The 25,798-nt window shown below is 39.0% G+C and overlaps 1 protein-coding gene across 9 annotated transcripts in view; it reads left to right on the top strand.

The window, feature by feature from the left end:
- BBX (BBX high mobility group box domain containing) overlaps positions 1–25,518 on the top strand; it is a 286,046-nt gene extending 260,528 nt beyond the window's left edge. For 7 of the 9 annotated variants that reach the window (XM_059921202.1, XM_059921201.1, XM_059921198.1 and 4 more), the window contains 5 exons: positions 4,029–4,118; positions 5,480–5,539; positions 13,081–13,278; positions 15,297–15,483; positions 19,692–25,518. In XM_059921202.1, coding sequence (XP_059777185.1) covers positions 4,029–4,118; positions 5,480–5,539; positions 13,081–13,278; positions 15,297–15,483; positions 19,692–19,779 — 623 coding nt within the window. In that variant the 3' untranslated portion in view covers positions 19,780–25,518. The remainder of the gene's footprint in view (positions 1–4,028; positions 4,119–5,479; positions 5,540–13,080; positions 13,279–15,296; positions 15,484–19,691) is intronic. The other 2 variants (XM_059921205.1, XM_059921206.1) reach the window with 2 other exon arrangements.
- Positions 25,519–25,798: the final 280 nt, after the last annotated feature.

The raw sequence follows: 25,798 nt of genomic DNA, 5'->3' as shown, positions 1-25,798 counted from the left end.
ATCTTATCTATTACTCCTTCAAGTTTGTCACTTTCTTTTTTATCTGAACTTGTCATTTGCTTAGATTTGTCTTGTAGTTATAGTTTGGGGATGGCTAGCAGCAAGGAGGTTTAAAAATATAAGTTTACAGGAGCTCTTCTATGTACTAAACCACCCTGGATGTTTTTTTTTTATGTTAAAATTGGCAAGCTCTATATTTAGTTTTGTCTTTAAATTATACTTTTTAGATTTGTCTGAGTATGGTTTGGTCTGAAAATATGTATTCTATTCTTCTTTCTTAACCCATTCCATACATCAAATCAGTTTGCTTCTGTGAACCACTTCCTTATCCCATTGTTCTCATACACAGTGATGAACACAGAAATCATTCTCCCTGTGAGGCAATAGCTTATTATTATTAAATTATTTTCCTATGGGTAAATCACTAGGATCCTTATGGTCCTGAGAAGTCTCAGAATTGTTTTTCTGCTTTCTTCTTCTTCTGTTTTCTGTGATTACGCATGTATCTGTCATTCATGTGCACTGGCCTGCAGTTTCCTGGGCTGTATAAAATACATATGAGTAATTGCAAATGGACTATAGAGAATACCTATAATATTAGTGTAGATTGTATACATGATATATTTTCTTTGTATTTGTTAAATTTATTTTCTTTCCCTTTTTGCTCACTCCCCCCCACCCCAAAAAAAAAAACAAATAAGTGTTTTCTGTTTCCATTTCAGATCACCACCACCCATTTCAAAAGTATTTGCTATTGGTTATTTAGAAGGATGACTTGGTGTAGTCATCAAAAAACACTCGTACACCTTTATGTTATCAGTAATAATAGCAAAAACTGTCATTTCTTGAGCTCTTTATTGATGCCATCAGTGTTTTAAGAGCTTTATTTATTTGTGCATGCAACAGTATTGTTGAGAATCAGTCATGTGTTAAGCACCACTCTAGGCATGTAGAATTTATCTGTGAATGAAAACAAAGAACCCTGCTGCCAAGGAGGTTACATTTTAGGGGGACTACCAGGAATAAACAAGCCTAAACAATAAGAAAAGTATATAATGTATCAGAAGGTGAGCAATGATATGGAACAAAGAATAGTTTTGATAGAACAAGAAGGCCAAATATCAATAAAGAAGGAGAAGACTTGAACACTATACAACAGCCAGACCTAACGTATATATAGAACGCTCCACCCAACAATAGCATCATATACATTTTTCTCAGGACATGGAACAGTCTCCAGAATACACAGTATGCTGGGACATTTAACAAACCAGTAAATTTAAAAGGATTGAAGTAATTCAAATTATGTTTTCTGACCACAGTGGAATGAAATTAAAAATGAACAGCAGGAAAAAATTTAGAAAACTCAAAAATATGTGGAAATTAAACAACACACTCTAAATAACCAATAAGTCAAAGAAGGAATCAATAGGGAAATATGAAAATACTTTGAGATGAATAAAATGAAAACACAGCATACTAAAATTTGTAGGATACAGCCAAAGCATTGCTTAGAGGGGAATTTATAGGTGTAAATGCATACGTTAAGAAAGAAGAAAGATCTCAAATCAATAACATAACCTGTCTTGAGACACTGTTAGAAGAACAAACTAAACCTAAAGGAAGTAGAAGAAAAGAAATAATAAAGATTAGAGAGGAGATTAATGAAATGAAATTAATTAAAGAATAGGAAAACAATAGAGAAAATCATTAAAACCAAAAGCTAATTCTTTGAAAAGAACAACAAATTTGATAAATGTTTAGCTAGACTGACCAAGGAAAAAAGAAGACTCAAATAATTAGAATCAGAAATGAAATAGGGGCCATTACTACCGACCTTACAAAACTGGAAAGGATAATAAAGGAATACTATGAACAGTTATATGTGGTAAGTTAGATAACCTACATGAAACAGACAATTACTAGAAAGGCACAAACTACCAAAACCAACTTAAGAAGAATTAGACAATCTGAATAGACCTACAGCTAGTATAAAGATTGAATTTAGTAATCGAAAAAGTACCAGACCCAGATGGCTTCACCACTGAATTCTTCCAAACACTTAAAGAATTAATACCAGTTTTTCGTAAGCTTGTCCATAACGTTGGAAGAGGAGGGAACACTTCCCAACTCATTCTATGAGACCAGTATTATACTAATGTCAAAACTAGACAAACACATCACAAAAAAGAAAAATTGCAGACCATTATCTCTAACAGATATGGACACAGAAATCCTTAACAAAATACTAACAAACTGAATTGATATAAGAAGAATTATATACCGTGACCAATTGGTATTTTACCCCAGGAATGCAGGGTTGGTTTAACATCCAAAAATCAGTTGATGGGGCTTCCCTGGTGGCGCAGTGGTTGAGAATCTGCCTGCCAATGCAGGGTACATGGGTTCGAGCCCTGGTCTGGGAAGATCCCACATGCCGCGGAGCAACTGGGCCCGTGAGCCACAATTACTGAGCCTGCGCGTCTGGAGCCTGTGCTCCGCAACAAGAGAGGCCGTGACAGTGAGAGGCCCGCGCACCGCGATGAAGAGTGGTCCCCGCTTGCCGCAACTAGAGAAAGCCCTCGCACAGAAACGAAGACCCAACACAGCCATAAATGAATAAATAAATAAATAAAAGACGTGAATTTCTAAAAAAAAAAAAAAAAAAAAAAATCAGTTGATGTGATTTACCATATCAGTAAAACAACAACAAAGAAAAATCCACAGGATCATCTCAATAGATGTAGAAAATGTAGAAAAAGCATTTGACAAAACTCAACACCTTTTCATGATTCACACCCAGCAAACTCAGAAAAAAAAGGGAACTTATTAAACCTGATAAAAGACATCAAAAAAAAAAAAGAAACCTCACAACTAGCATTATGCTTAATGGTGAAAGATTGGTTGCTTTCCCCCAAGATAGGGAATAAAGACAAGGATGTTCACTCTCACCATTTCTATCCAACATTATAGTGGAGGTTCTAGCCAGGGCAGTCTGGGATAGGGAGAATACAGATATCGGGAGGGGTGATAGCTAAAGAATATGGGATTTACTTTTGAGGTGGTAAAAATGTTCTAAAATTGATGGTGGCTGCAAATATTTGTGAATATAAAAACCATTTTATTGTATACTTTAGATAGGAGCACAGATAGTTTGCCTCTGGCAGGAAGGCAGGGCATGTGGATGCAGACACGGGCAGGTGGGTAGATGCAGCAGGAGCAGCTTATAGAGCTTCTAATTTTTAAATTCTCCCTTCAGCCCTGAGACTTGGGCACTATTATCATCCCCATTTACACACGAGGAAACAGAAGTTATGGAAAATGTCAGTTTCACATAGGAATATTAGCAAAGTGTAGAAAGCAACCTGCTTTTTGGAGGTCAGTGCTTTTGGCATTTCTGATGGGTGACTGAAAAATCCCAATTCTCTTTTCTTTATGTGAAAAAACTAAGATACAGTCTGAGACTTCTCCCCACTCCCCTCCCCCCGCCACCCTCCAAAAAAAAGTTTTGGCAAATATTTTTCTATTTTTAAATCACTTTTTTTTCCTCCTAGAATATCCTCAGAATAGGCTAGAAGGCTGTCGGGCCAACCTGAAAGTTGTCCTCCAAGTGCTGTCCTTGTGAAAATCAGTTTCTTAGGAGAGATGAAATGCCAGTGCCATCCTTTCCTTCATGGTATTTAGGAATCTAAAGTAAAATCTTTTCTTTATTACAGACTACATCTACTCTGCTGTTACTGGTTGTGGTCTGTCTCTAGTCACTAAATCTGCAGTTTCTGCTGAGGGAGTCCCAGCCCTAATGGAGGCTTCTGTCCAATATATTTCTAAGGAAAATCTCACTGGTTTTTCAGTAAGTCTAGGGAAGGGCGCTAAGCACGAGTTAGATGAGAAAAGATGCAAGGTGACATTTCTTGTGAATCAGTTTGCTTATTCCACAAGCTGGGGGAGGGTGTAATTGTTTAGAAACACAGTATTATTTTATGAAACATTGTGAATTTTAAATATATTTATATTAATATTGTCTGTAGGTCCTTTCCAGTCTCAGAAAAAGAACTTATTCCACAAAATTGTCAGCAAATATAAGCACAAAAAGGAGAAGCCTAATGTTCCGGAAAAAGGTATTGGTGCCTTCCATCCTCCATTAAGATTTCTTGGCCACGTCCATTGTGAATTCATCTTTGAGTGATGCTTCACTGCACCGCCTTTGCCTCTACCTCCCCTTTGCTTGCTTCAATGTCATCTGCTCCTGACGCAGGCACATTCATTGTTTCTAGATTCTGCAGCTAATTGCAAAGAGAGATCTTCTTCACTTGGATTCCTACTGAAATCCCATGTTTGTCTCTATGTTCAGAGTTCCATATGAATCCTAAAATTGCTTCTTTTTATTTGTATTTGGTGCATTTTCTAATTTAGTCTTCTTGAGCTCTTCTCCACTTATTTTCTTTGACTATTCTTGTTTTCTTCATGTTTGGCAGCCTTCATAGCAGGACCACATTTTCCTGCCTCCTGAAATCTTACCAGTTTCGTATTCGTATGAAAGTCCCACAGTTGCTATACTTCCTCTGACACTTGAGGATTCTTGTCCAGGAGGATTCCACTCCTACATCGTAACCTATCTCTCTTCTTTTTTTCTATTTATATACTTTGTCAGACTCTTCCCACCTCCTTCAGTCACATAACTGTTATTTCCAGAGGGCACTAGAAATATACGCACTCTACCCTCCCTTTACTCCGAGCGTCTGTCTCGTTGTTATGATCTGGATAGGCCCTTGAACCTCTTCAGGGCTCATCTGAAGATTTGTCTCTTCTCACAGGTCAGGCTCCTATTCTTCTTTCACACAGAAGATAAATCCCATCTGGTTCAGTATAGCCACGTGTCCTGGAAGTCAGGCTTTCTCTAGCATCTCCTGCATGTTAGCGTCGTGACTGCCATGAGCCTGATGCCCATTTGCATCCTACTTGCATGGCCAGATGTGGAGCCTTTCGTGTTTCTGGAATGAGGCTTTAAATGCAGCTGTCTTCCATGTGTAGACATACGTGCCTCTGTGTTCCTGTGTGTAACCTTTTACTTAATTTGGGTTTTATTTTCACCTCCACTTTAGCCTCTTAGTTTTGTTTTGTATGTTAATATTTATTCTCTGCTTCCAGTGCAGAAAGATCACTCTTTAGGTAAAATGTCAGCTTCTATCCTTACCTTTTAACCAATCTTCAGGTTATCTTGATTAAAGTCATAGAAATTACCCAACAACATATTTTTAAAAAGGCAAATTTGTTTACTTTTAATGCATTTCCTATATGGCCTAATTATTTTAGTTGGCAAATGCAGTTTTGAGGCTTACGTAGTTGAAGTAAAATTCTGCTTCATTTGTGTGATAATGCTTTTTATTGAAGTGGTTTTGTGTATTGTCTTATTTTTATAGTGTATGTGTCTATACTAGGGGTAGAGTTTCACTTTCCTTTTCTGTTGTTGTTTTTTTAGGAAGTGGGGATAAATGGTCAAACAAGCAACTCTTCTTGGATGCCATTCACCCTACAGAAGGTAAAAGAAGCAACATTCATTGTATCATTTCAGGTAGTCTGTGCTGGAGATGGCATAAGTTTTGTAGGTTTAAACTGGCATAATTTATATAGGTTCAACCAATGGCATTAGACCTGAGTGTTCATAATTGGGTTATTTTTAATTTTCAAATCAAAACTGATAGATTTTTGATCCTACTAAGGGTCAGGCTGTGTGTCCTGTGGATTTTAATTTGTGAAAGGGGGATTTGTAAGCTTTGAACCACAATAACCAGAAATTAGAGGTTTTCATAACTGAAAATATTCAGTATTGCAGCTCACGTTGCAGGCGGGTGCTCATGGGGAGTCAGATAGGGCAGCACAGGGCTCTCCCAGTTTGCTGGATGTGGGTGCCCTGCAGACGTGGTTCCTGACCTGAACTTCCTTCCTAGCCCACCTCCCACTTCCTCTAACTGTGATCAAATGGAATGTCCCTGAGGCTTATGGTAGCCAAAGAAAAGTCCCATATTGACTGGTATGATGTTATAGGTACAGATTTTGTTTCAAAAGTTCCCACAGTCGTATTTATTTGTGACTTTAATTCTTCTTAAATATTGAACCGTTAGGTGAATGCTGATTTCGTGGTGGTAAGGAGCCATCCTTCCGTTCTTCCCACTGATGCTCTCTTTTCCGTTTAGATATTTTAGAAGAGCTGAACATTTTTGTAGTGCTTAATGAGGAGTCACTTCATTTGAAAACTAGAAGGGACCTTAGTGATCATCGTTTGATTTATTACCCCTTTGATTTACTTATGGGGAACTTGATGAACAAGTCCATTCTCTTGATTTCCAAATGTACTCTCATTTCTTTGTTAAAAGGAGAAAAAAATTAAAATGCACATGTGGCCTAAGTCATTTATAAAAAAATACTCATGTTTTAAAGATATTTGTGAAAAATATTCAAATTTGAGTTCATTATAAACCTGAACTTCTGTTGTTTGGTAGGCACAGTTCACATGAGCTGCATGTCTGCTTTTGTGTTGTTTTGCTTTTACAGAAAATGCCAGCAGTACATCTCTTTTCTGGCTTGTTACTTCACATTTACAACCTCTGTGGAGTATCATTTCTGCACTTTGCTGGCAAAACAAAATATGAATTGTTGTGCTGCTCTCAGCATTAGATCCTAACATCCCCAAATTGACATACATTCACGCTTGTGTATTTTAAAAATATGTTCTGCACAGATCTGATAAATGTAAGGCACTGATGAACTATCAGAGGAATCTAAAAGAGGCATTTAAGACAATGTTACTCTTTTCTTAAAATGATACTGTTCTAAATATTTTGGTTTTAAACAATGAAAACCCTACTTCATATAAAAGGAGGTATCATAGCATGTGCGAGGGTGGTATAAAGAGCGAAGTAAGTAGGAATTAGGGGACCTGGGTGCTAGTCTCAGATCTGCCACTAATTAGCGGTGTTCAATAGGACAGACCATTTAACCTTACTAGGATTCACTGTCCACATTTGTACTCTGTTGTAAGATATGTGTGTTTAGGGGTGGAGTGAATGAGAAGGCATAGTAATACATGAACTATACATTTCATTTCCCTTCTAACATCTGATGATTTTATTACTGTGATATCTTGAGTGGGTGGTGTGATACTAAAAATACCATATTCTGAAGCCCTAATTTTCTGCCCTTTGGAGGGCAGAAAAGCAAATCAATTTTGAGTCTTCTAGGCAGTCCGAAGGGTTTAGTTGGAAATATTTATTATTGTTGATGTTTAATTATATTTACTCTTAATGTATATGGAACAAAACTGTGGAGAACATGCACTGAAAATTGCATGTCCTTTAGTGTAGAATGCAAATTCATTTTACATGGCCAGAAAGAAAGGAGTCAATTTGAGGGTTGGAAATTAACCAGTAACTTAAAGTGACTTTTTTTGTTATTTATTTTTATAACATCCCCTACATTTACTTGTTCAGGTGGTGACTATGTGCTTTGTGAATTATCTAGGCCCTTTACTCCATCCTCTTTCTCACCTATGTCCGTACCATTGCTTATTAAAACTTTACCTTGGATATTATAAATATATAAGGACAGAAATATGAAACCATAATCAGGACAGTTAGTATGTGTAGGCTATCCCGGGCAAAGGTTAGACAGGAGTTGTTTGTAGCTGATGTCTATAAATGAAATAGTGACTCAACTGAGGCTTCACAGCTGTTAGCCGCTCCTGGCTTCTGTTAAAGTGGATGACTTAAAGTTCACTCTCCTTTCTTTACGCCATCCTGAGTATAATTGGCTCTGAATTTTTTTCCCCCAAAATATTAGAAATTTTCAGGTGTTTAGTAATCACATCTGAGGTTTAAATGCTAAGCTTATAATCTATTTTAAGCATTCTCCCCATGCTTTTAAAATTCAAAATCGCTAAACCACTTCTTGAAATTTTTGCAGGTCATAAAACAAAGATGGCCTATAGGCTAGAGTTAAAGTTTTCAGATAAACCAAGATGACCTCCCTCTGCCACTGTGTTTATCTTTCCACCAACTTATGGTGTCATATGTTCATGCTTAAGGTAGAGGTTTCTAATTGTAGCAATACTGATGGTGATGATTACTATATTGATTTATGCTTCCAGAGGGCTTTCACATATACTTTTAGTAAAAACTAATCTTAACAGCAGCTCCAGTCAATTTAAGGAGACCTTATCAGCCCCAAATACATGATAAGGAATTGAAGCCTGACCAATGTAAGCAGGAAGGGAAGAAACCAGCACTGAAGTACACTGGCCACTGCAGTTTTGATTTTTCAGGTGTTTCTGGATAGCCCTCATTTGTTGAAATTATAAATGCTGTCTTACGAGAAAAAAAAAAAACCTAAACCTCAAACTAGGTATCTCTAAAAGATTAGTTTCTTTGCAATACATAAATCTAATTACAGGGGAGAAAAATCTGGTTTTCTAGTTAGATTTTGAAATATGATCCACACACTCAGGCTAACTTGATCTCTTTTTCCAAGTTCAAAATAGTTGCTTTATAATTTCAGCAAGGTCCCCAGGATCTTATGTAAGACTCATTCATTTGATTCCTGTATTCCATTCAGCAGTTAACTGCATTTTCAGCTCATGGGAGACTAACCCATGGCAATGAGATTCCAGACTTGGCTATAATAATTTCAGTGCAAGTTTGACTCCTGTAGTTGGCATGTGAATTCATGACTCTGGAGCACTTTAGTGGCCTCCTGGGGTATAGTACAAGCACAGTGCTGCTTTCCCAAAAAACTTCCTCTACATTTTGGGAGCAGAGTTTGGAAAACAAGATAGTCTCTGATTGCCACATTCCTAATGTTGCTCCAGGAATCAGCTCACATTATCACCCTCACACGATATGCTCCAAGTATGTTATGATTATTGTGGAGTGTAAAAATCAGCCCTGTGGACTTGTTTGGTGGTGCTTGGGTAGGTTTGTGTGTTCAATTACAAGCCCAAAGAGAAATGACTAATTTGTTTTTAGAGGACAAAACCTTTCTTTTCTCACATTTCCATTAATTTGGCAGGGAGGGCAAAAAAGGAGCTGCCTTGCTGTCTTGGTATACAACTTTGGGCTCTTTCCCTCTCTGAGTTTTTTTCATTTCCTGTCCCTCACCACTGTTGACCTGAAACTAATAGACTGCCAGTTATTTCTCCAGCAAAGATGGGTTTATTTTGGATCAGCAGAGAATATAAATTTGAGGTGTACAACCATGGTATGCAAGTCCTCACACGTCAAGAGAAGGAGAATTTTATAGGTGGGAAAGAAGTAGGGAAGGCTATGGTAAATCAAGTCCATGGCTTTTCATTGGCTGAGTCCTTGCCAGGAAAGAAGAGAGGAGTCTTTCTTTTTCTGTTGGGCTCTGCTGCCATCACAGGGCATGAGAGCACCCCCTTCTGGTCTTCTGACTCTATTTAATTGAGGTTTCTGTTTATTAATTTTTTGTACCACTAAGCCTTTGTTTTGGATCTTGCAGGTTGGTGGGGAGGACAGTGTATGCAAATCTGAATAAATTGTGTCCCAATAGACCACAATTTCTACATATGGTCAGGGTCCCTATCTGAGATCCTTTTGACCAGCTAGTCTGGAGAGGATGATAAAAGAAGTTTCTCTTTGCTAATGTTGCTGGACTCAGATCTACTGTTCTGTCCCTGACAATTATAGTTGACCCTTGAACAAAGTGAGGGTTAAGGGTACGCCCTCCCCCTTCACCCCCTTGGTCAAAAATTCATGTGTAACTTTACAGCTGGCCCTCCAGGCCCTCCATATCAGCAGGTCTGCATCTGCAGATTTAACCAACTGTGGATTGTGTAGTACTATTGTATGTATTTCTTTAAAAAGATCCACTTATAATTGGACCCGCACAGTTCAAACTTGTGTTGTTCAAGGGTCAACTGTACTTCTTTGACTTAGCCTTACCTGCCTTCCCCAATTCTTCTCTCCTAGGGGAGGGTTCTCCCTGAGCACTGACCCTGAAGACTGTCATCGGTCTAGACCACCAGAAAGACAGGATGTTCTAGGGGTCACCCATGGGTCAAAGCATGGGGTAGACTCACTCTAACCTTCTCTTCCTAACTCCAGCAAGATCACATTACATGTGTTTCTCAAATGTGGATGATCTATAGGCCCTGTGATTACTTCTTGATCTGACAGTAGGTTTAGAGAAGACAACATATAGAGGGGTGGCATTGCCTCCTTTCCAGTGATTTATGAGAACTTCCAATGCATTCTCCTTTTTTGCCTCTTTCACTTGGTCTGCAGCCTGATTCACTGAGTATCTCCCAGCCTCCAGACCTCTGGGACTCGATGATCACTTGTATCTATCGGCCGCCCTGCCTTTGACCCCCTGGCTCCTTGTCTGCTGGTTTCTGAGCTTCCCCTAGTCTCAGTCTGCCTTTAGGCCTGATGCACCTTCCATTTGCAGTCCCTTTGCATCCATCCCCTTGGCTTCTTATTGTGTTTTTACCAATTCATCTGGAACACGTAGGAAAATGAGTAACCCCTGAAAAGAAATTAAAACATCTGACGGCTCACCAAAAACAAAAACCTAACAGTCCTAGTGAAGGGAGTACTCTTCCACAGCCTTGAGACTCTGAAGCTGGCTATAGAAAACACTGGCCAGGACACTGATTCTAGGCTGTGTGGCAAAATAAAAAGAATTTTAGGGCTGGATGGCTCCTTTAGAGCTGATCTAGTCCAGCTTCCATCTTTACATGAAGAAACTGAGACCCCTGGTCCCACAGTTAGTAAATTAAAAAGTCAAGAGTAGAACCTAGGTCTCTCTCTGACTATGTTATTTCCATTATCCCTGGTCTTGTAGAAACCAGGTCATCTTTCCCAGCCCTCTTAGCCCTTTTCTGGTGTCCATGCCTTTTCTTTGACCTCCTTGGATTTTCTTTCCATAAGCAGTAATTTGAATGTAATACACCCTTCAGCTTTGGAATCCTGCTGTACCCTGATCTCCACAAGTTCTGGATTTTTCTGGGAAGAGGTTCATGCTTTTTCTGGAAGATTCATCTATGATTCAGTGATCATACTGGAGAGATCACAAGTTTCCCCCTGTAATCAGAAGGGACAACTGATAGGCCTGGATAAGAAACTAGAATTTTGAAACTTGTGAATATTCAGTAGAGGTTGCTGTAAACTCAGACTTTGGCCTCTTTGTATAGGAGGCTTTGAACTTCAGGGCTAATGCAGAGTCATGAAACTCCTTTGGAGTGTTTCTAACCAAATTATCTTTTCATCTTGCTGGTAGCTTTTATTGAAGTTTAAGTGTAAAAAAATTTTTTTTAATGCATATGTACTACCACTAGCCTATGTTAACTATCAAAGTATAAATAACTAAGACTGTTTGACCTGGGTATAGACCTACAACTTGAAAGGAGCCTTTTTCCTAATTTTTGATTACTTGCTTGAAAAAAGGTGTTTGGGAGCATTGCCAAATAGTTTTTGAGTTTTTTTTAAGTAACTATTATCTTAAGCCTGTCCACACACAGCCATCTATTATGGGATAATATGGTAAGGCCAAGCCACAAATCATGGTATGATTTCTGCTTTACATCCTTTCTCTTGATGTAATTGAAATTATTTCCCACTTGTTTTGGAATAGGAAGCCTGGAATCAAATGCTTGAGGGCAAAGATGTTACTAATTTATAGCCTCCTTTCTCAAGGATGTACCTAAACCCATTAGGGAGCTATATTAAAATTTTTAAATGAAACCTATGTAAGTGTTTATACCAATAAGTGCATGTTTTCACACCCTGAATTGTTCTTGCTCTGTTCCTTTTATTTTAGCTTTTTTTGTCTTCCTACGTTACATATATTGTCTTATTTCCAATGTCTACCTTCGTATCCACCTTCTTATGAGCACCACCAGGTATCCTCCAGGTTAAGTTCGCACAGAGTTTGTCATGTCAAACAAACATGACAGTGTGATTTCCTGAACCACACTCCCCCTTTTCTTTGTCAAAAGCAATTTCTATGCCTGTCTTAAGAGATTGGATAGTTAAAAAATGGAAAGATGCCTCTTTCTCCTGCCCCAAAGCCCTTAGGTCACTGGAATAAAAACAGTCCCAATGAGGAAACGACTGCAAATATATACTCTTAAATGCTTGTTGTACTCACATCTGCATATTCTTGTCTTAATTTAAATTAAGGGGGGAGGGGGAGAGACGAACTCCTAAGGAAATGAGTAAGAAGAGACACAGCATTCCCAACCCATTTGAACTGGGAGCGAAGTCTTTGGTGGCAAGCGTGTTCCTTACTCTTGACACAGTGACTAATAGGGTACAAGTGTGTGCTATTAAATGATTTGCTGGTGTTACAGTTAAAATTAGAGTACCTAAAACTAACCTTTCGGGGTGTCCTGCTGACATGTGGTACTTTATTAAATTATCTCCCTAAAGCACATTCACCTGGTCCTAGAATTCAGCCGATGGGAGAGAGTTTCCATAGGTGCTGGCTTCATTAGTGTTTGCCAGGTCCTTACTGAGTACTCAGTGTGCATAAAAGAAAGTTTCTTTTCTCATCAGTCCAACCTGGAGGTTGAAAGTAAGTGTCCCAATGATAACTGTAAATTTAAGAGGCACATACTTAATATCAGTATCCTCAGAAGAAGAGAAACTTCTTTTATCATCCTTTCCAGACTAGCTGGTCAAAAGGATCTCAGATAGGGACCCTGACCACCTGTAGAAATTGTGGTCTATTGGGACACAGTTTATTCAGATTTGCATACACTATCCACCCCACCAACCTGCAAGATCCAGACACTTAGAAAATCTTACTCCAATGGCCTCTTAGTTAAGTATTCTATTAAAAGATAGAGAGGGCATCCTATCCCTCTGTACTTAATTTATCAAAGCACATATTTAAAGAAATATTTGTTTAAAATTATAGTCAGTATTTCTTTTTTCCATCAATACTCTGAAAACTCTAAAAGTAAGTTCTTGTTCAGATAGGTCAGACATTTAGAAATGTTTCCTTCCCAGAGCAACGTTGGTGCCTTGTGTTTTTGTGTGTAACGATATATGGTTTGTCCTATTTCAGCCATATTTTCAGAAGACAAAAACACCACAGAGCCTGCTTATAAGGTTAAAAATGCCCCATCCATTCCCAACACTCCAGAGCCAACAACAACGCAAGAACCCTTGGTGGGCAGTCAAAAGAGAAAAGCAAGGAAAACCAAGATCACACACCTTGTCAGGACAGCAGATGGCCGGGTATCACCAGCAGGAGGTACTTTGGGTAAGACAAGGAAGCTTTAGACAGAGATGACCAGAGCAAGCAGGTGGCCATCAGGGCCACAGTGGCCAGAAAATGACTATAATCCAACTGTGGGTCCTCACTGAAAAATGGGTCTGTTCTGTCAGTCTGGTCACAGTAACATTTTCTCTCTCTGGATCTCCTTGAGAACTGGTTTCCTACAGCGTTCTAAACATACATGTTTTAGTCCACGTTTTAAAATCATAGCTCTTTTCACAAGAGCATATCCGGAATTCCTAGGAAGGAAAGGTAGCTTTTAGGACTGTCAGCTACCTTCTCTTTCTCAGCATGCACAGAAACAGTCTTAAGTAAATTCCCAAAGATCCGAGACTTTTAAAAATACTGGATGAGTCTTTGTCCCTGGCTCACTTTTTAAGTCATTACAAGCCAGATCATCAGGTGTTTAAACCAATGAATTAAGAAAGCTGAGAAAGAAAGCATCCAGCATTTCCTATACCGCTGATTCAGACCACTAAGGGAGCCTGAGAATGCTTCTGGATTTCTTGATTCTCTGGGCTAATCCTTAACCAAATATTAACTTACAGTGAATTTCTCCATTTCAGTCTTGGCCTGTGGTCTGTTTACTGTTCCTGGTGGCCTCTGTGGAATTGCCTGAGGGGCCCGGCTTAAACGAGTGGCACTGAGCTTCCCCCCCTCATATCTAGGGGGTGGTACACCAACTAAGCGTTAGTGGACTTAGCTGCTGCCTTTCTGCCTTTCAGTGCCTCTAGCACCTCATTCTATCAGCCCTGAAGGAGGTGTTCCCCCCGCCTTACCCTAACCCAGTTTCCAGAAAAATGTCAAAGGTCCATAATGACTTCTATAAATAGCAAAAAAAAAATGTTTAAATGAATGCTTTTTGGGAATATTTATAAATAACTGATTTAGGTTAATCTAGTTGGTAGACTTATTGTATGCTGAGATAAAAGTCATTTAGTGAATTTTGTGCACTTGTGTTTTGCATATGCATATGTAGATTGTTAAACCTTAAAGTATATTAAAGACCCCCAATTTTGCTGTCATATACGAAGTGAAACTCAAAGAGGTGGAATTTTGTTTCATAACACATCGAACCACTAAGTAGGATGAGGACTAGAATGTAGTTTTCATGATATTTAGTCCAGAGGGCTCCTCTCTCCTTCCCTTTCCACTCTGGATTCTGCTCTGTGATTTTCACATTGTATAAATTGTTATAGCCTCATTTTTGCTTGTAGGAAGAGTGAAAGATTTTAGAAAATATTCCCTTTTATGTAGAAAAGCATATAGCACTTCATGTTCTAATATATGACATTTACAGCCTTTATCAATTACTTTCTGTAGTTAAAATGTTTTATTATAAAAACCATGGTAAAGATTACTCCTCTTCCTCTCTAATGGCTGTAATTAGTGTACTTATTTCCAACAAATGTATTGGCATAGCATTTCAGCCACCTCTTCATAAATACCAGAGGGCCCTTTGCTTCCTTTCAGTAGGCCTTCAGAACAAAAATAACAGTTTAGGATCTCACTGGAACTGATTAATCTCATTGGGATTAGTTTAGGCCATCCTAAGTGTTGGTAACACAGCATACCGAATGCCCAAGGTACATAGGAGGGCATGCCGTGGCTTCATCAGGAATGTTTGGTCAGTTGAGTTTTTAAGGGCCATTTTACAACATCCACTGGCCCCTCTGCAGAAGTCCCTTGGGTTTTATTTTGGCCACGGTCCATTTTTCCCTTTTTCTCTAAGACTGACCTATGCTTTGTTCTTGGATAAAACACAGTACCTCCACTCAGCTTCAGGGCATGGTGCTGCCCGTGGTTGCAGTTGAGCTTAATAAAAGAGTTTTATTCCCATGGAAGAAGAGATTCTGTAAAAGCCTTAATATTCGGTGGATGACAGAAGTGAACAGTAAAGCATATTAGCTCATTTCACATTGTCTGACACTGAGTTTTCTCTGCGTCCCTTCTCTGGAGAGGACAGAGCGATCCTCTCATGATGAATTTCCCTTTCGTTACAGATGACAAACCAAAGGAACAACTGCAGAGGAGTCTTGCTAAGGTGACCGAGACAGGCTGCAATGACGAATGCTCACACAACCGGGAGGCCACGGAGACGCGGAGCAGCACCCCGGAGATGCCAGCCGTGTCTGCGTTCTTCAGCCTCGCTGCACTGGCCGAAGTGGCCGCCATGGAAAACGTGCATAGGTTAGCAGTGGGAAACCTCGCTGCCCTGGGTTCTGGGGATCTTGTTCAACTTCACCCCCTTTCACGGAACACGGGTGGAGACAGTGATATGGAAGCCCAAATCATCCTTTCTGATGTGATTTGTGATATTTTTCACAATGATTGGGGTTCGGGAGACTTTTGTTTACGAGGTGTTAACAAAAGTATATATACTATTTAGCAGTGTGGGAAAATATAAGAGAGTATTGCCCACCAAGTATTTTACTTTGAACATAGTATTATTCTGTGGTTAAGCTTCATTTCTGAAAAAGCCTGAGAGAGCAGAGAAGCAATATTATCTAATCATTAGAGCTTTAGAGTCAGGTCTCAGACCTGAGCTTGAGTCCTACCTCTGTCACCTGAAAACTGTAAGGCCTTGAGCAAGCTCATTCACTTCTCTGTCCTCTGTTTCTTCTTTTATACTATGGCTGTAAGTGGTTCTCATTTCTTAGAGATGTTATATAGAATAAATCTAGTGTCCCAGTACTGGCACATGGTAACAGCCCCATTGAGGATGGCGTTGGTGGTACTAGCGGAAGAAAACAGTGTGGTTCAGGAAAAAGAGCATCTCAGCATCTGACTCATGGAAGGCAGAAGGCCTGGATTTTTCTTCAGCTCTCTGTGTTTGTTAAAAAGTCATTTATTTCTCTGGGCCTCAGTTTTCTCATCTTCTGTTTAGCATAACGATATCCCCAAAGAATCACAAAGTTGTAAGGATCAGATGAGACCAGATATGAAAGCCTTTTGAACTCAGTGAAGCCCCACAGAAAGTATATTAAGTTCTAAGTATATAATTGGGTGTTCTGCTACTTAATGGATCCTTTGGGAAGATAAAAAAGCCTTTTGTAAATTCAGGTATTTCTTGTTTTTATTCAAAGTGGATTACCCACAGATGAGTTCTTTCTTAGGTTTTCGGTCTTCAGTCCAACAGAGCTTGAAATCTACCCCAACGTGTCTACCCATCTGTCAGGCTCCATTTTCCTTCACATCCAGGTTTAGGAGACCCCAGTGGAAGCTTTGTTTGCCTCTTGCTGTTTACCTGTCATATTACAGTTCTAGTGCTTCCTCACAAATAGCCTCTAGATGTTTCCAAGAAGTCAAATTCCTTTTCATGTGTACACTGCAAGTGCCTAATAGCAAGTGAACGGTGACAGACATTGTTAAAATCTGTTCAGGTCTCTGAGGGAGATAATGCACAAACACTTCTCCACTCATGGAGTTTTACAGTCGAGCACAGAGGACAAACTCATAACGCATGCAAAAAGAATTAAAAATATGCCTGAGTGTTATTAAGTGCCCCCATAAATTGTGGGAATAAGAGGTTATGTAAGAATTCAGAGGGGGGTCATAATCCAGGGCTCAGGAAGGGCTACCACACAGTCACCTTTGCTGCTGCCAGCGTCCCCTTCTGAGCATGACTGGTGACACCTCTGCTCTATTAACCAGCCGCCCCCGCCCCAGTGACTTCCAGCTGCAGCAGCAGAAAGCGGCAGCAAGCCTTTCCAATGTCACCACCACCTTCCTCTCTGTGCTGCGGTCACGTGGAATCGCTTACTCCCGTCCAGATAAGCCCGCTTCTTGCCTTTGTGCGTCCTCCTCTCGGGTGAACAGCCTGTCTATCTTTTGTCCTCTTCTCTCAGTCTTCCTCCCGAAGTCTTGCACGCTCTCTGTGCACACCTCTCTTAGACCAGCTGCCACACTACTGGGTTGTAGTTTTTTGTTGATGCATCTGTCTCCTTCCAGTATGCTTTGAAAGCAAAGCACTGGTTTTATTCTTCATGTACACAGCTTCCTTAGTTCCTGTTACACAATGGACGAATGAACAAATGAATGGGTGAATGAATAAATGAGGTGTTCTTGAGAATGACTGCCTAAGTTAGCTAGCAGGCATAGAAAAAATGGTGTGAGTAAAGGTTCTTTTTTTTTTTTTTACATCTCCCATCAGCAAGAGAAAATATTGCCTATTAGAATTTTACTATCAACCTAACAAATGGTTAGTGTTCTTACTATCTAGACAGGCAGCCTTGGAGAATCTTAGTTGTAACTTCAGCGGTTAAGCTGTTAAAGCAGAGCTCCCAGCCGTCCCTCCACCTGCAGGCTTAATGTAATTGTACCTGGGTTGCCCATCAATTAATTATTGCTTAGGAATCACCTAGTTCATAATTTAGAGGGTGGTCGACAGAGTCAGGGGTAAACGTATATTACCTGCATTCTTGCCACAAGAAATCTTAATATTGGGTTCAGAAACCCAACATAGAAAAGCAGTTTTACAGAATGCAGGAAGTAGGAAATTGGAATTCACCTTTGTTGAGAGCCTGTTTATTTACTAGGAGTTTCATAAGGATGGAAGCTCATTACATTTATTCTTAAAATCAGCTCTGCCACGTGCGTCTTTTTAGTTCCATTTTAATGATGGTACAGGCGGTTAATTAACTTGCTAAGAGCACACAGCTAAACTTGAGTCAAGATCTGAATCCAAGTCTTTGAACTTCATTGTCTTTGCCTTTGCTGTAGCGTGCCACTTAAGCAAGCATCTGTCATGTCATAGAGACTCTTGGGGAATCTCACCTGACCTTCCCCTGGGAGCTGGAACCATCACTTCGTGGCAGCCCCATCATGCTCCTACCTCCTTTTCTTTTTCCACTGAGTAAGCTGGGCTTTCACCCCAATTTCTCTCTCTCCCTCTTGCTCGCTCTTTTTTTTTTTTTTGCATTGTACTTTTCATCTTTCACTTTTTTTTTCTTTGTATGTTTCCTTTTCCAATACTTGTTAAATTTTTTTTTTTGCTTTCGTAATATTGTTACATATTCAATCTTAAAAGTAAAAAACAGCATTTTAATTTCATCTTTCTCGAACAAAGAGTTGAACATATTGAAGAGTTGGTTCTTACAGCATCCCCACGTAAATAAACAGATTAATCCAGAGACTTGATTATAACACGTTTTGTTTTTCTAAACTCCTAATATCTTAAGCTAAGTGATCATTGGATTCTGAAATCCCCAAATGTAATCTATCTGAAATTAATTTTCTTTTTTGTTCATCAAGAAAAAGAAAATGGGATATAGTTATGGAGAGATACAATCTGAATTTTAAAATAGCTCCTTTTATTTCACGTAATCTGAAGAAGATACTGTATTGAAACGGTCAAACCAGTGCAAACACTGCTGCTCTATCCCATATTTTCAGCACAGTGCTGTGCACTGCAGACCATCGTAGGCCAGAGCAGTGAGTATGCATTGTTGAGGCTTGGGAAACCTATTAGGAAGTGTCAAGGAGGTGCCCAATCCTATCTTTTTAGAACGAGAAGCTCTATAGAAAGTACCAAGAAATTTTCTTATAACCATGAAGTAAATCGTATTTTTCTTCCTACTCATTAAACAGCAAGCTGAATGAAAAATAACTGTTTGATCTACATCTGTTTGATGTAGATCCAATCCAAATGATAAGAATTTCCATGAATTTTTTTAAGTCTTGTCTAGAGTTCTCTCTCCATACGTGTTGATTTTGGCCCAAGTTGATTGGATTTTCTCACACACTAAAATTCAGAGTCGGTACTTGCCTTCTTCCCTATGCATTCTCCCTCCATATGCCTTTGAGACTTCTCTTTCGTTAGGGGGGTTTCAGTGTTTTCTTTTCATTCATTTTTTCAGTCACAGTTTACCTCTGTCTGCAGAGGCCATCCCTTTTACTGGCCTTAAGTTTTGAAATCGGGCTTATTATTATATATCTCAAGAAATGAGCCTGAAGGTTATCGGTTAGTATAGGAGAGTCTTCTTCCCCTTGGGCAAGTCAAGGAAAGGAATGTGTCATTTTTTAATATAAGTAGATCCAGAGGAAAATTGTCATCCTAGAACCATAGCCCTTGACTGAAAGTCTTCCACTTCCTGGGAATTTCCCCAAATCTGTTGGTGCTTCAGGTTTTGTCTCTACATAATGGAGGTGGTTGTTTGGGGGCAGAGTATGTTGTTGAGTTGTAGGAGAGGAACTGAGATAAGAAATCCTTAAAAAAGAAAAATAGAGAAGCTTTAAGAATAAAAACAGTTTTAGTTAAACGGTGTAAGTAGTAAGTCAGTAGCTATTAAACAAGATATATTGGAAAGCTTTTCTTGGTCATTTCATCATCCTCTCCTATTTCTGATAATGTACTCTCAATAAGTGATTTCTCTCTTTTTCTTCCTCTTATTTTACAGAGGTCAGAGATCAACTCCGCTCACCCATGATGGACAGCCAAAAGAAATGCCACAGGCTCCTGTACTTATTTCTTGCGCTGACCAGTGAAGCGCCCTTTAATTGTAAAACATTGTGCTTTACCTACTACCCTAGCCTTGTCTTTACTGAGAGATGCTAGTGAGTCCATGTGGTGGAAAATATAGACTGCAAACAAGTGCTTGTTGCCCTACATGGCCCAGATTCACTTGAAGCAGAAGTTGGCACCCTGGGCCAGTTGGTTCTTTCAGCACCCAGAGTCTTTGAGGGTGATGTGATCTGTCTGATAATGAGCAGGAACGGGATGATCCTAGAGCTTTGCTTTCTATTGAAGGCTTTTGATGGTAACAGGTGGTAACTTGGTAAAAGGCTGCCTTTACTGTAGCTCATCCAGCATCTCTTTTACCAACCAGAGAGTGTGAAACTAGTTTCGTATATTACCTAGTTATTCTTTCAAAACAAAAACAAAAAACAAAAAAACAAAAACTGACACACTGCACTAGTTATTATTAGAGATTCTTAGTCTTTTTTGTACATGGAGATTTATGTTCTAAGATGGTTTATATAATAGGTTATACCTACATCTATATTGTAGAATAATATTAAAAAGCCTGTTCCAGAGACTCTCAAGCAGCGCGGGCAGGCAGATGTACCATTGTTAGCGGTGTACGCTCGGCCTCGTGGTCCATATATTCTGCACTTTTGTATTTGCCACCAGAGTGGTAGTTTGCTGGCAAAAAGAGAAAGAGAGAGAAGAAGAAACATTACAGTTCTTACAAGCAGAATTTTTTTCCTAGCCTTGAGTGACCAAGAAGAATTTGCTTGGGGCAAATTGTGGCGGATATTTTCCCAGACAGGGGAAGAGTCCAGCAGATTACAGATTACTGATGTTTTTCATGCCTTGAGGATTCTTTTATTTTTACACAGGGGTCTGAGTGACCAATGGATCGTTCATACAGACAAAAAAAGAAAAATATTATTCAGAAGTGACCTTAGTATTACTTCACTATTCAGAACACACTGAAGACACACTCGCTTCGTGTGGACTTTGAGCTACAGACCTTTTACATCCATCCCAGACAGACTGGACGGGTAGCAATTGCTATGCACAGCCTAATTGGCACTGCAGGTTTTTAGAGCCATTTTGAGTTTTTGTGGTTACGGAGGTATTGAGTAAATGATGAGGGAGGTGTGCCTGACCAGAGTGGGACTTGCAGTTATAGATCCACCTGCAAGTTTCCTGTTTCCTTTTCATGTTTTGTTGCTTTTGAACATAAAACCAACCATACATATGCCAGTGCAAGTGGATAAACTGGCTTAGAACATTCAACATATTGACTCCACCACCTGATGTTCACAGTATCTTGTTTCTTAGCAACAGATGCAAAGTGATAAATCAAAATTAGTCGGCGGCTACAGATTTTACAGGGTATTTGTTCCATAGCACAAAGTATTTCCCCACTCTTGCATCACAGCACAAACTACCAAATTTTAATTATTGGATTCCAGCAATAATTTTTACTGGTTTTCAAACTGGCGGAATTTTGATAGTGTTAGTTCAAGTTTGAAGCTTTTGAATTAGATCTCTAAATGGTGACAGTTTACAAGGTTTTATCTAGCTTTCTTATTTATACTTGACTGAATTGTAATGATGATTTTTTTTTCTAATCGTAATTTGACCTAATAGCCATACAAAAAAATGACTCTTATTAGTACTGACTAGGTTTAGCTTTTCACGGTTGTAGATATTACTTCAGTTTCGGTGCTGGAAAATATGTACAACATACTAACAGAACTGAAAAAGAATAGAGAGATTTGGACCTTTTTTTCAAAGCAGGTAGAGAGGGCATCAGGGCATTGGAATGGTGTCCTCAAAAATGCATATTCCTTGTGGGCATGGAGGAAGAAGGAATTAGTAAGCAAGGTTAATCAGAGGCAGAAGCTTAGCCCCATTCACATAGAAATAAATCAGGTGAGCAACCCCAGATTTTAGCATGAGATTTTTACTATGATGCCGTTGTATTAATATTTTCTAAATTTCGAAACACAAAGTTAATGTTTGAAAATTGCTGGGTCCCAGTGTTGGTGGCTGTTGGAGTTTCTGGACCACTTGCTAGCAGTGATTTAAAAATTATAATTAGCTGAAATCCAAAAAAAAAAAAAAAATCAACAACAAAAATTGTTTGGTGCAGAACATGCACCTTGACAATGGTACTAACTTGTTATTCTCTAGAACATGTTAGAATAGATCTATTTTTGCCAGAGCCCTCTCCTCCAGTCCTCTGATTACATTTCACTAGAGTTCCTTAAGAGAGTGCTGTATATTCATGGGACCTTTTTTAAAAAGAAGCAAAACAGAAGATTACTTTTTTCTATGTGATTAATATATCTTACTTGATCTGCTTTTCCTAAACCTCAGTGGCTTTTCCCTTAGGCAGGGGTCGGGGTGGAGGGCAACCTACTGGATATGACTGTTTTCAGATACTTTAGAAAAAAAACAAAAACAAAAAAAAACACCTTTTTGTAGAAATGCTTAATTTTTAAGCGGTTAGGCACTGAGAGTAGCAGAAATCCTGCAAAGCTTTATAGTCTTTTAGACACTCGCCTTGTCATTTCTCTGAGTAAAGTCTTGATTTCAAAAATAGTGCTTTTCTTATGCCCTGAATCCACTGGAGAGGGGTGTTGGTATTTTCAGGTAACAACATTTGTTAGCACAAATATTGCAGACCAACATGTAGTACCCTCCCCCATTTATCATTTTCATTTCACTCCTCTCATTCTTTTTTATTTTGGAAAATCATATTGCTATGGTGTGTACCTTAATCTGCCAGCAAACACCATCTACACTAACATTTGTCCCACAAGCATCCTCAAGAGAAAAAGTTGTTGCACCTTATGTATATCTCAAGCAAACCAAAATATGATGCTCTTCTGCTTTTGTTTTATTCTAAATTGTTGTATCATATCTTTCTGAAACCATTCTGAATCTAGTTGAAATTATCAATATTTATGCTTTTAACCTTAATTTCTGGATTCAAACCTGTATATAAATCTTTTGAAAAAAATTGTCCTAGCCCTTCTCTGTGTTGCTGGAAGTGGATGATTTAGTCTCAGATGGAGACACAGTACTGTTCCAGTTTTCTTTAGCCTTTTATTTATTTAGTTATTCTGGGTATTTTCCTATGTAATTTTGAAGTGTGTAGAGTATATTATAGTTACTGAAGCTGCAGCTCTAAGAAGCTGAGTGAAAGAGAGAAAATACTGTAAGACACCCTTCTTAAGTGTTTATTTGTTTGGATAACTGTAATGAGGCCAGGAAAAGGAAAAAGGTCCCACAGCCACTTTGAAGACACAGGTTCTTATCCCCAAACTAGGTTAGTTCCCAGATTTTAGATCAAAATGGTGAATTCTTTAAAGCCCTCTTTTTTAAAGGATATATCATTACCGTTGTAATTCTGACAGTCTTTCCCCCCCCCGCCCCGAAAATATATTTATTTAATTCCCTCAGATGAGCTTTCTACCAGTGCCCCCTCAAAGCCATGCTGAACTCATTCCCACGTTATCACTGTTATTATAGTTCCTGCCATTAAAACTGCTGCAGAGAAAAAAAGTGATGGAACACTATGAACAAAAAGGAGCATCTGAACTGGTCCGGTTATTTAGAATCCAACTTGTGTAATCCCCGTCACTCTCTTATCAAGTCAGATGTCACTCTGCCTGAGTCATAGAACATTTTGTTTGCACTCTGTAGTCCTTGGCTTATCCTCTGGAAATGTTTGCACCTATGTAAAATCTCAAGCAAATTATAAATCGATACAGCACTAGGAGTAAGCTGAAAACTGAATGACATGTTTTGTTTATACAGTTCCGGGGGAGGGATGGGGAATATCAAGTAACTCTGTTCCAAGTTTGGCATTTGGCATTAATGTGAAGCAGTGGGACCATGCTGCCTGCTAAACTACTGTATGAATCCTAAGTGTTCTGGAGACCAGCGGCTGGAGGCTGGAGGCCAGCATCCATACAGCCAAGGGGAAGCGTCGCCGCTTCGTGGGGGAAGAGGAAGGAAGTCGTGCAAGGCCTGGAGTCATCACTCGTGAAGGGGAAGTCGGGGTGTACGTGACGCTGTGAGGAGGCTCACCTTTGATTGCACTGCTCCACCGAGCCCTCAGATGAGGCCAATCCTAATGGGCTACCTCGGCTTTAACGGTTAATTTCAGTAAGTCCTGTTTCAAAGGTTTGTCTTTTTTTGCTTCTACCTTCAGTGCCACTATTTTCCGCTGCAGTGTTTTGACTTCCCAAACCACCTTCTCCAGAGAGAACAATGTATTGCTGAAAATGGGCAGTAGAAAAAGCAAATGCTCTTATTACATTTGACCTATAAAGTATTCAGAGTGACTGCTAGGTGGGAATTAAAATTTAGCTTTCCCCACATAGGATCTTGTTTTGCACCTTATAAAGAGTGTACTAATTGTTAATTAGGTGTTGCTTTTATTTATACAAGCATTCCCAAAGAATTAGATTTGGATTTTGTGTTTATTTGAGTTTGGGGATTTTTTTTTTTTTTTTTTTTACAGTTATCTTATTTAGATTGACTAACATCATACTTATAATAAAAAAAGAAACAGTTGTTCAGTTCATCTTACCAGATATGTCTGGTGAAGTATTCAGGGTTTGATGGACTGCTTAGCTTTTATATAGTTTGGAAGTGATAGCGAAGTTTATTATACCCCGTATTAAATGACCTTGTCCTTTTCACTGGGGACATTATCTTACATTTTAGAAAAAGAAGCAGCAAAAGAGTGAACAACAAGACAAGTACATTTGATTCCCCTCATACGCCTCCATCTGTTTGTGCTACGCTTTCCTTAAAAATATAAATATACATTTTCTTCACACATACAAAAAAGTTTCCTCTCCTGGCCAAATTTTATTTCTGGTGGTATGATTTATACTAATAATTGAAAAGAGGAAACCTTGTACTTAGAAGTTCGGTGGCCACTGCTTTCTTGTTGCAGTCAGTGGTCAAAATTGATCCTGCCCTTAAATTGATCTTTATGCACAGAATTAGTTATTGTGAACATTACTACTCTTTCCAAAGATTTTCTAATAAATTGGGCCAGAACTGGTTACCGAGGCGCAAGGACCTAATTCCATGCCTCCACACGCCCCCACTGCACCGCACCACACATCTTACCTCACAAGCTCTAACCTAAATCACAGAGGCACGCGTTTCGTGGACTAACCATGACCTCCCCTTGCGGCCCCAGGGGGGTGCTCACGTCCCCTGACACCTCACTTTAGTGCCTCAGCTCGCAGTGGCAGAACTGGGGTGGGGGATTGTGATCTGGAGCTCAGCACATGCTCGGCAACATGTTTCTCATTTCCTTAGCACTAATGTCTTGCTCTCAGGAATCTGTCAAAAACGAATAAAAATCACCTGAGAGTCCACATACCAGATTATGAACTTTTCCCATAGGTTTGAATTGCTTACTTACCTGTCATAAATTAACCACAGCTTCATTTGACCACCAGGTCTTAAGTCTGTTGACAGTTTTCAGCATGACCGAATCGCTCATTTTTTTTGCTTTCAGAAATTGGCTTGGTTCTCTTTAGAGTTGGTGTAAACATGCCATGTAATAAATGATTTCCACTTAATGGTACAACAGAATTATTGCTTTCTTAGATGTATGTGTAGTAAAAGTCAATATACACATTTATATAATTTCTTTCTTCAAAATCTTATACTTAATTTGATATTTCTAAAAATTGCACATGTAAGTCATGTGTATAACATGCTAAAGTACTTTAACTGTGATCTTAAAACTGAATAAAAAATATTTAATAAAAATTTGAAATATTTTAAAGATATTATTCTTTTTTTTTTTTTTTTTTTGGTTCACACTACTGGCCATAGTGTATGTGCCTTCAATATACCATATTTGCTAAAAACAGTAGGGAAAATACTTTAATACAAATAAGACCTTTCAACTATTTTAGAATACCAAATGATGGTCTCCCCTAAACTTTACCTGAGATTCACCATTGTATGAGCAGCGCTGGTTGCTTTTGCCGAACGTGTGGAGCAGAAATC

The sequence above is a fragment of the Balaenoptera ricei genome, chromosome 4 (assembly GCF_028023285.1).
Source record: "Balaenoptera ricei isolate mBalRic1 chromosome 4, mBalRic1.hap2, whole genome shotgun sequence".
In the NCBI taxonomy this organism is placed as follows: domain Eukaryota; kingdom Metazoa; phylum Chordata; class Mammalia; order Artiodactyla; family Balaenopteridae; genus Balaenoptera; species Balaenoptera ricei.
The sequence above is the reverse complement of the archived record's forward strand: the minus strand, read 5'-3'. Positions and strand labels throughout refer to the sequence as shown.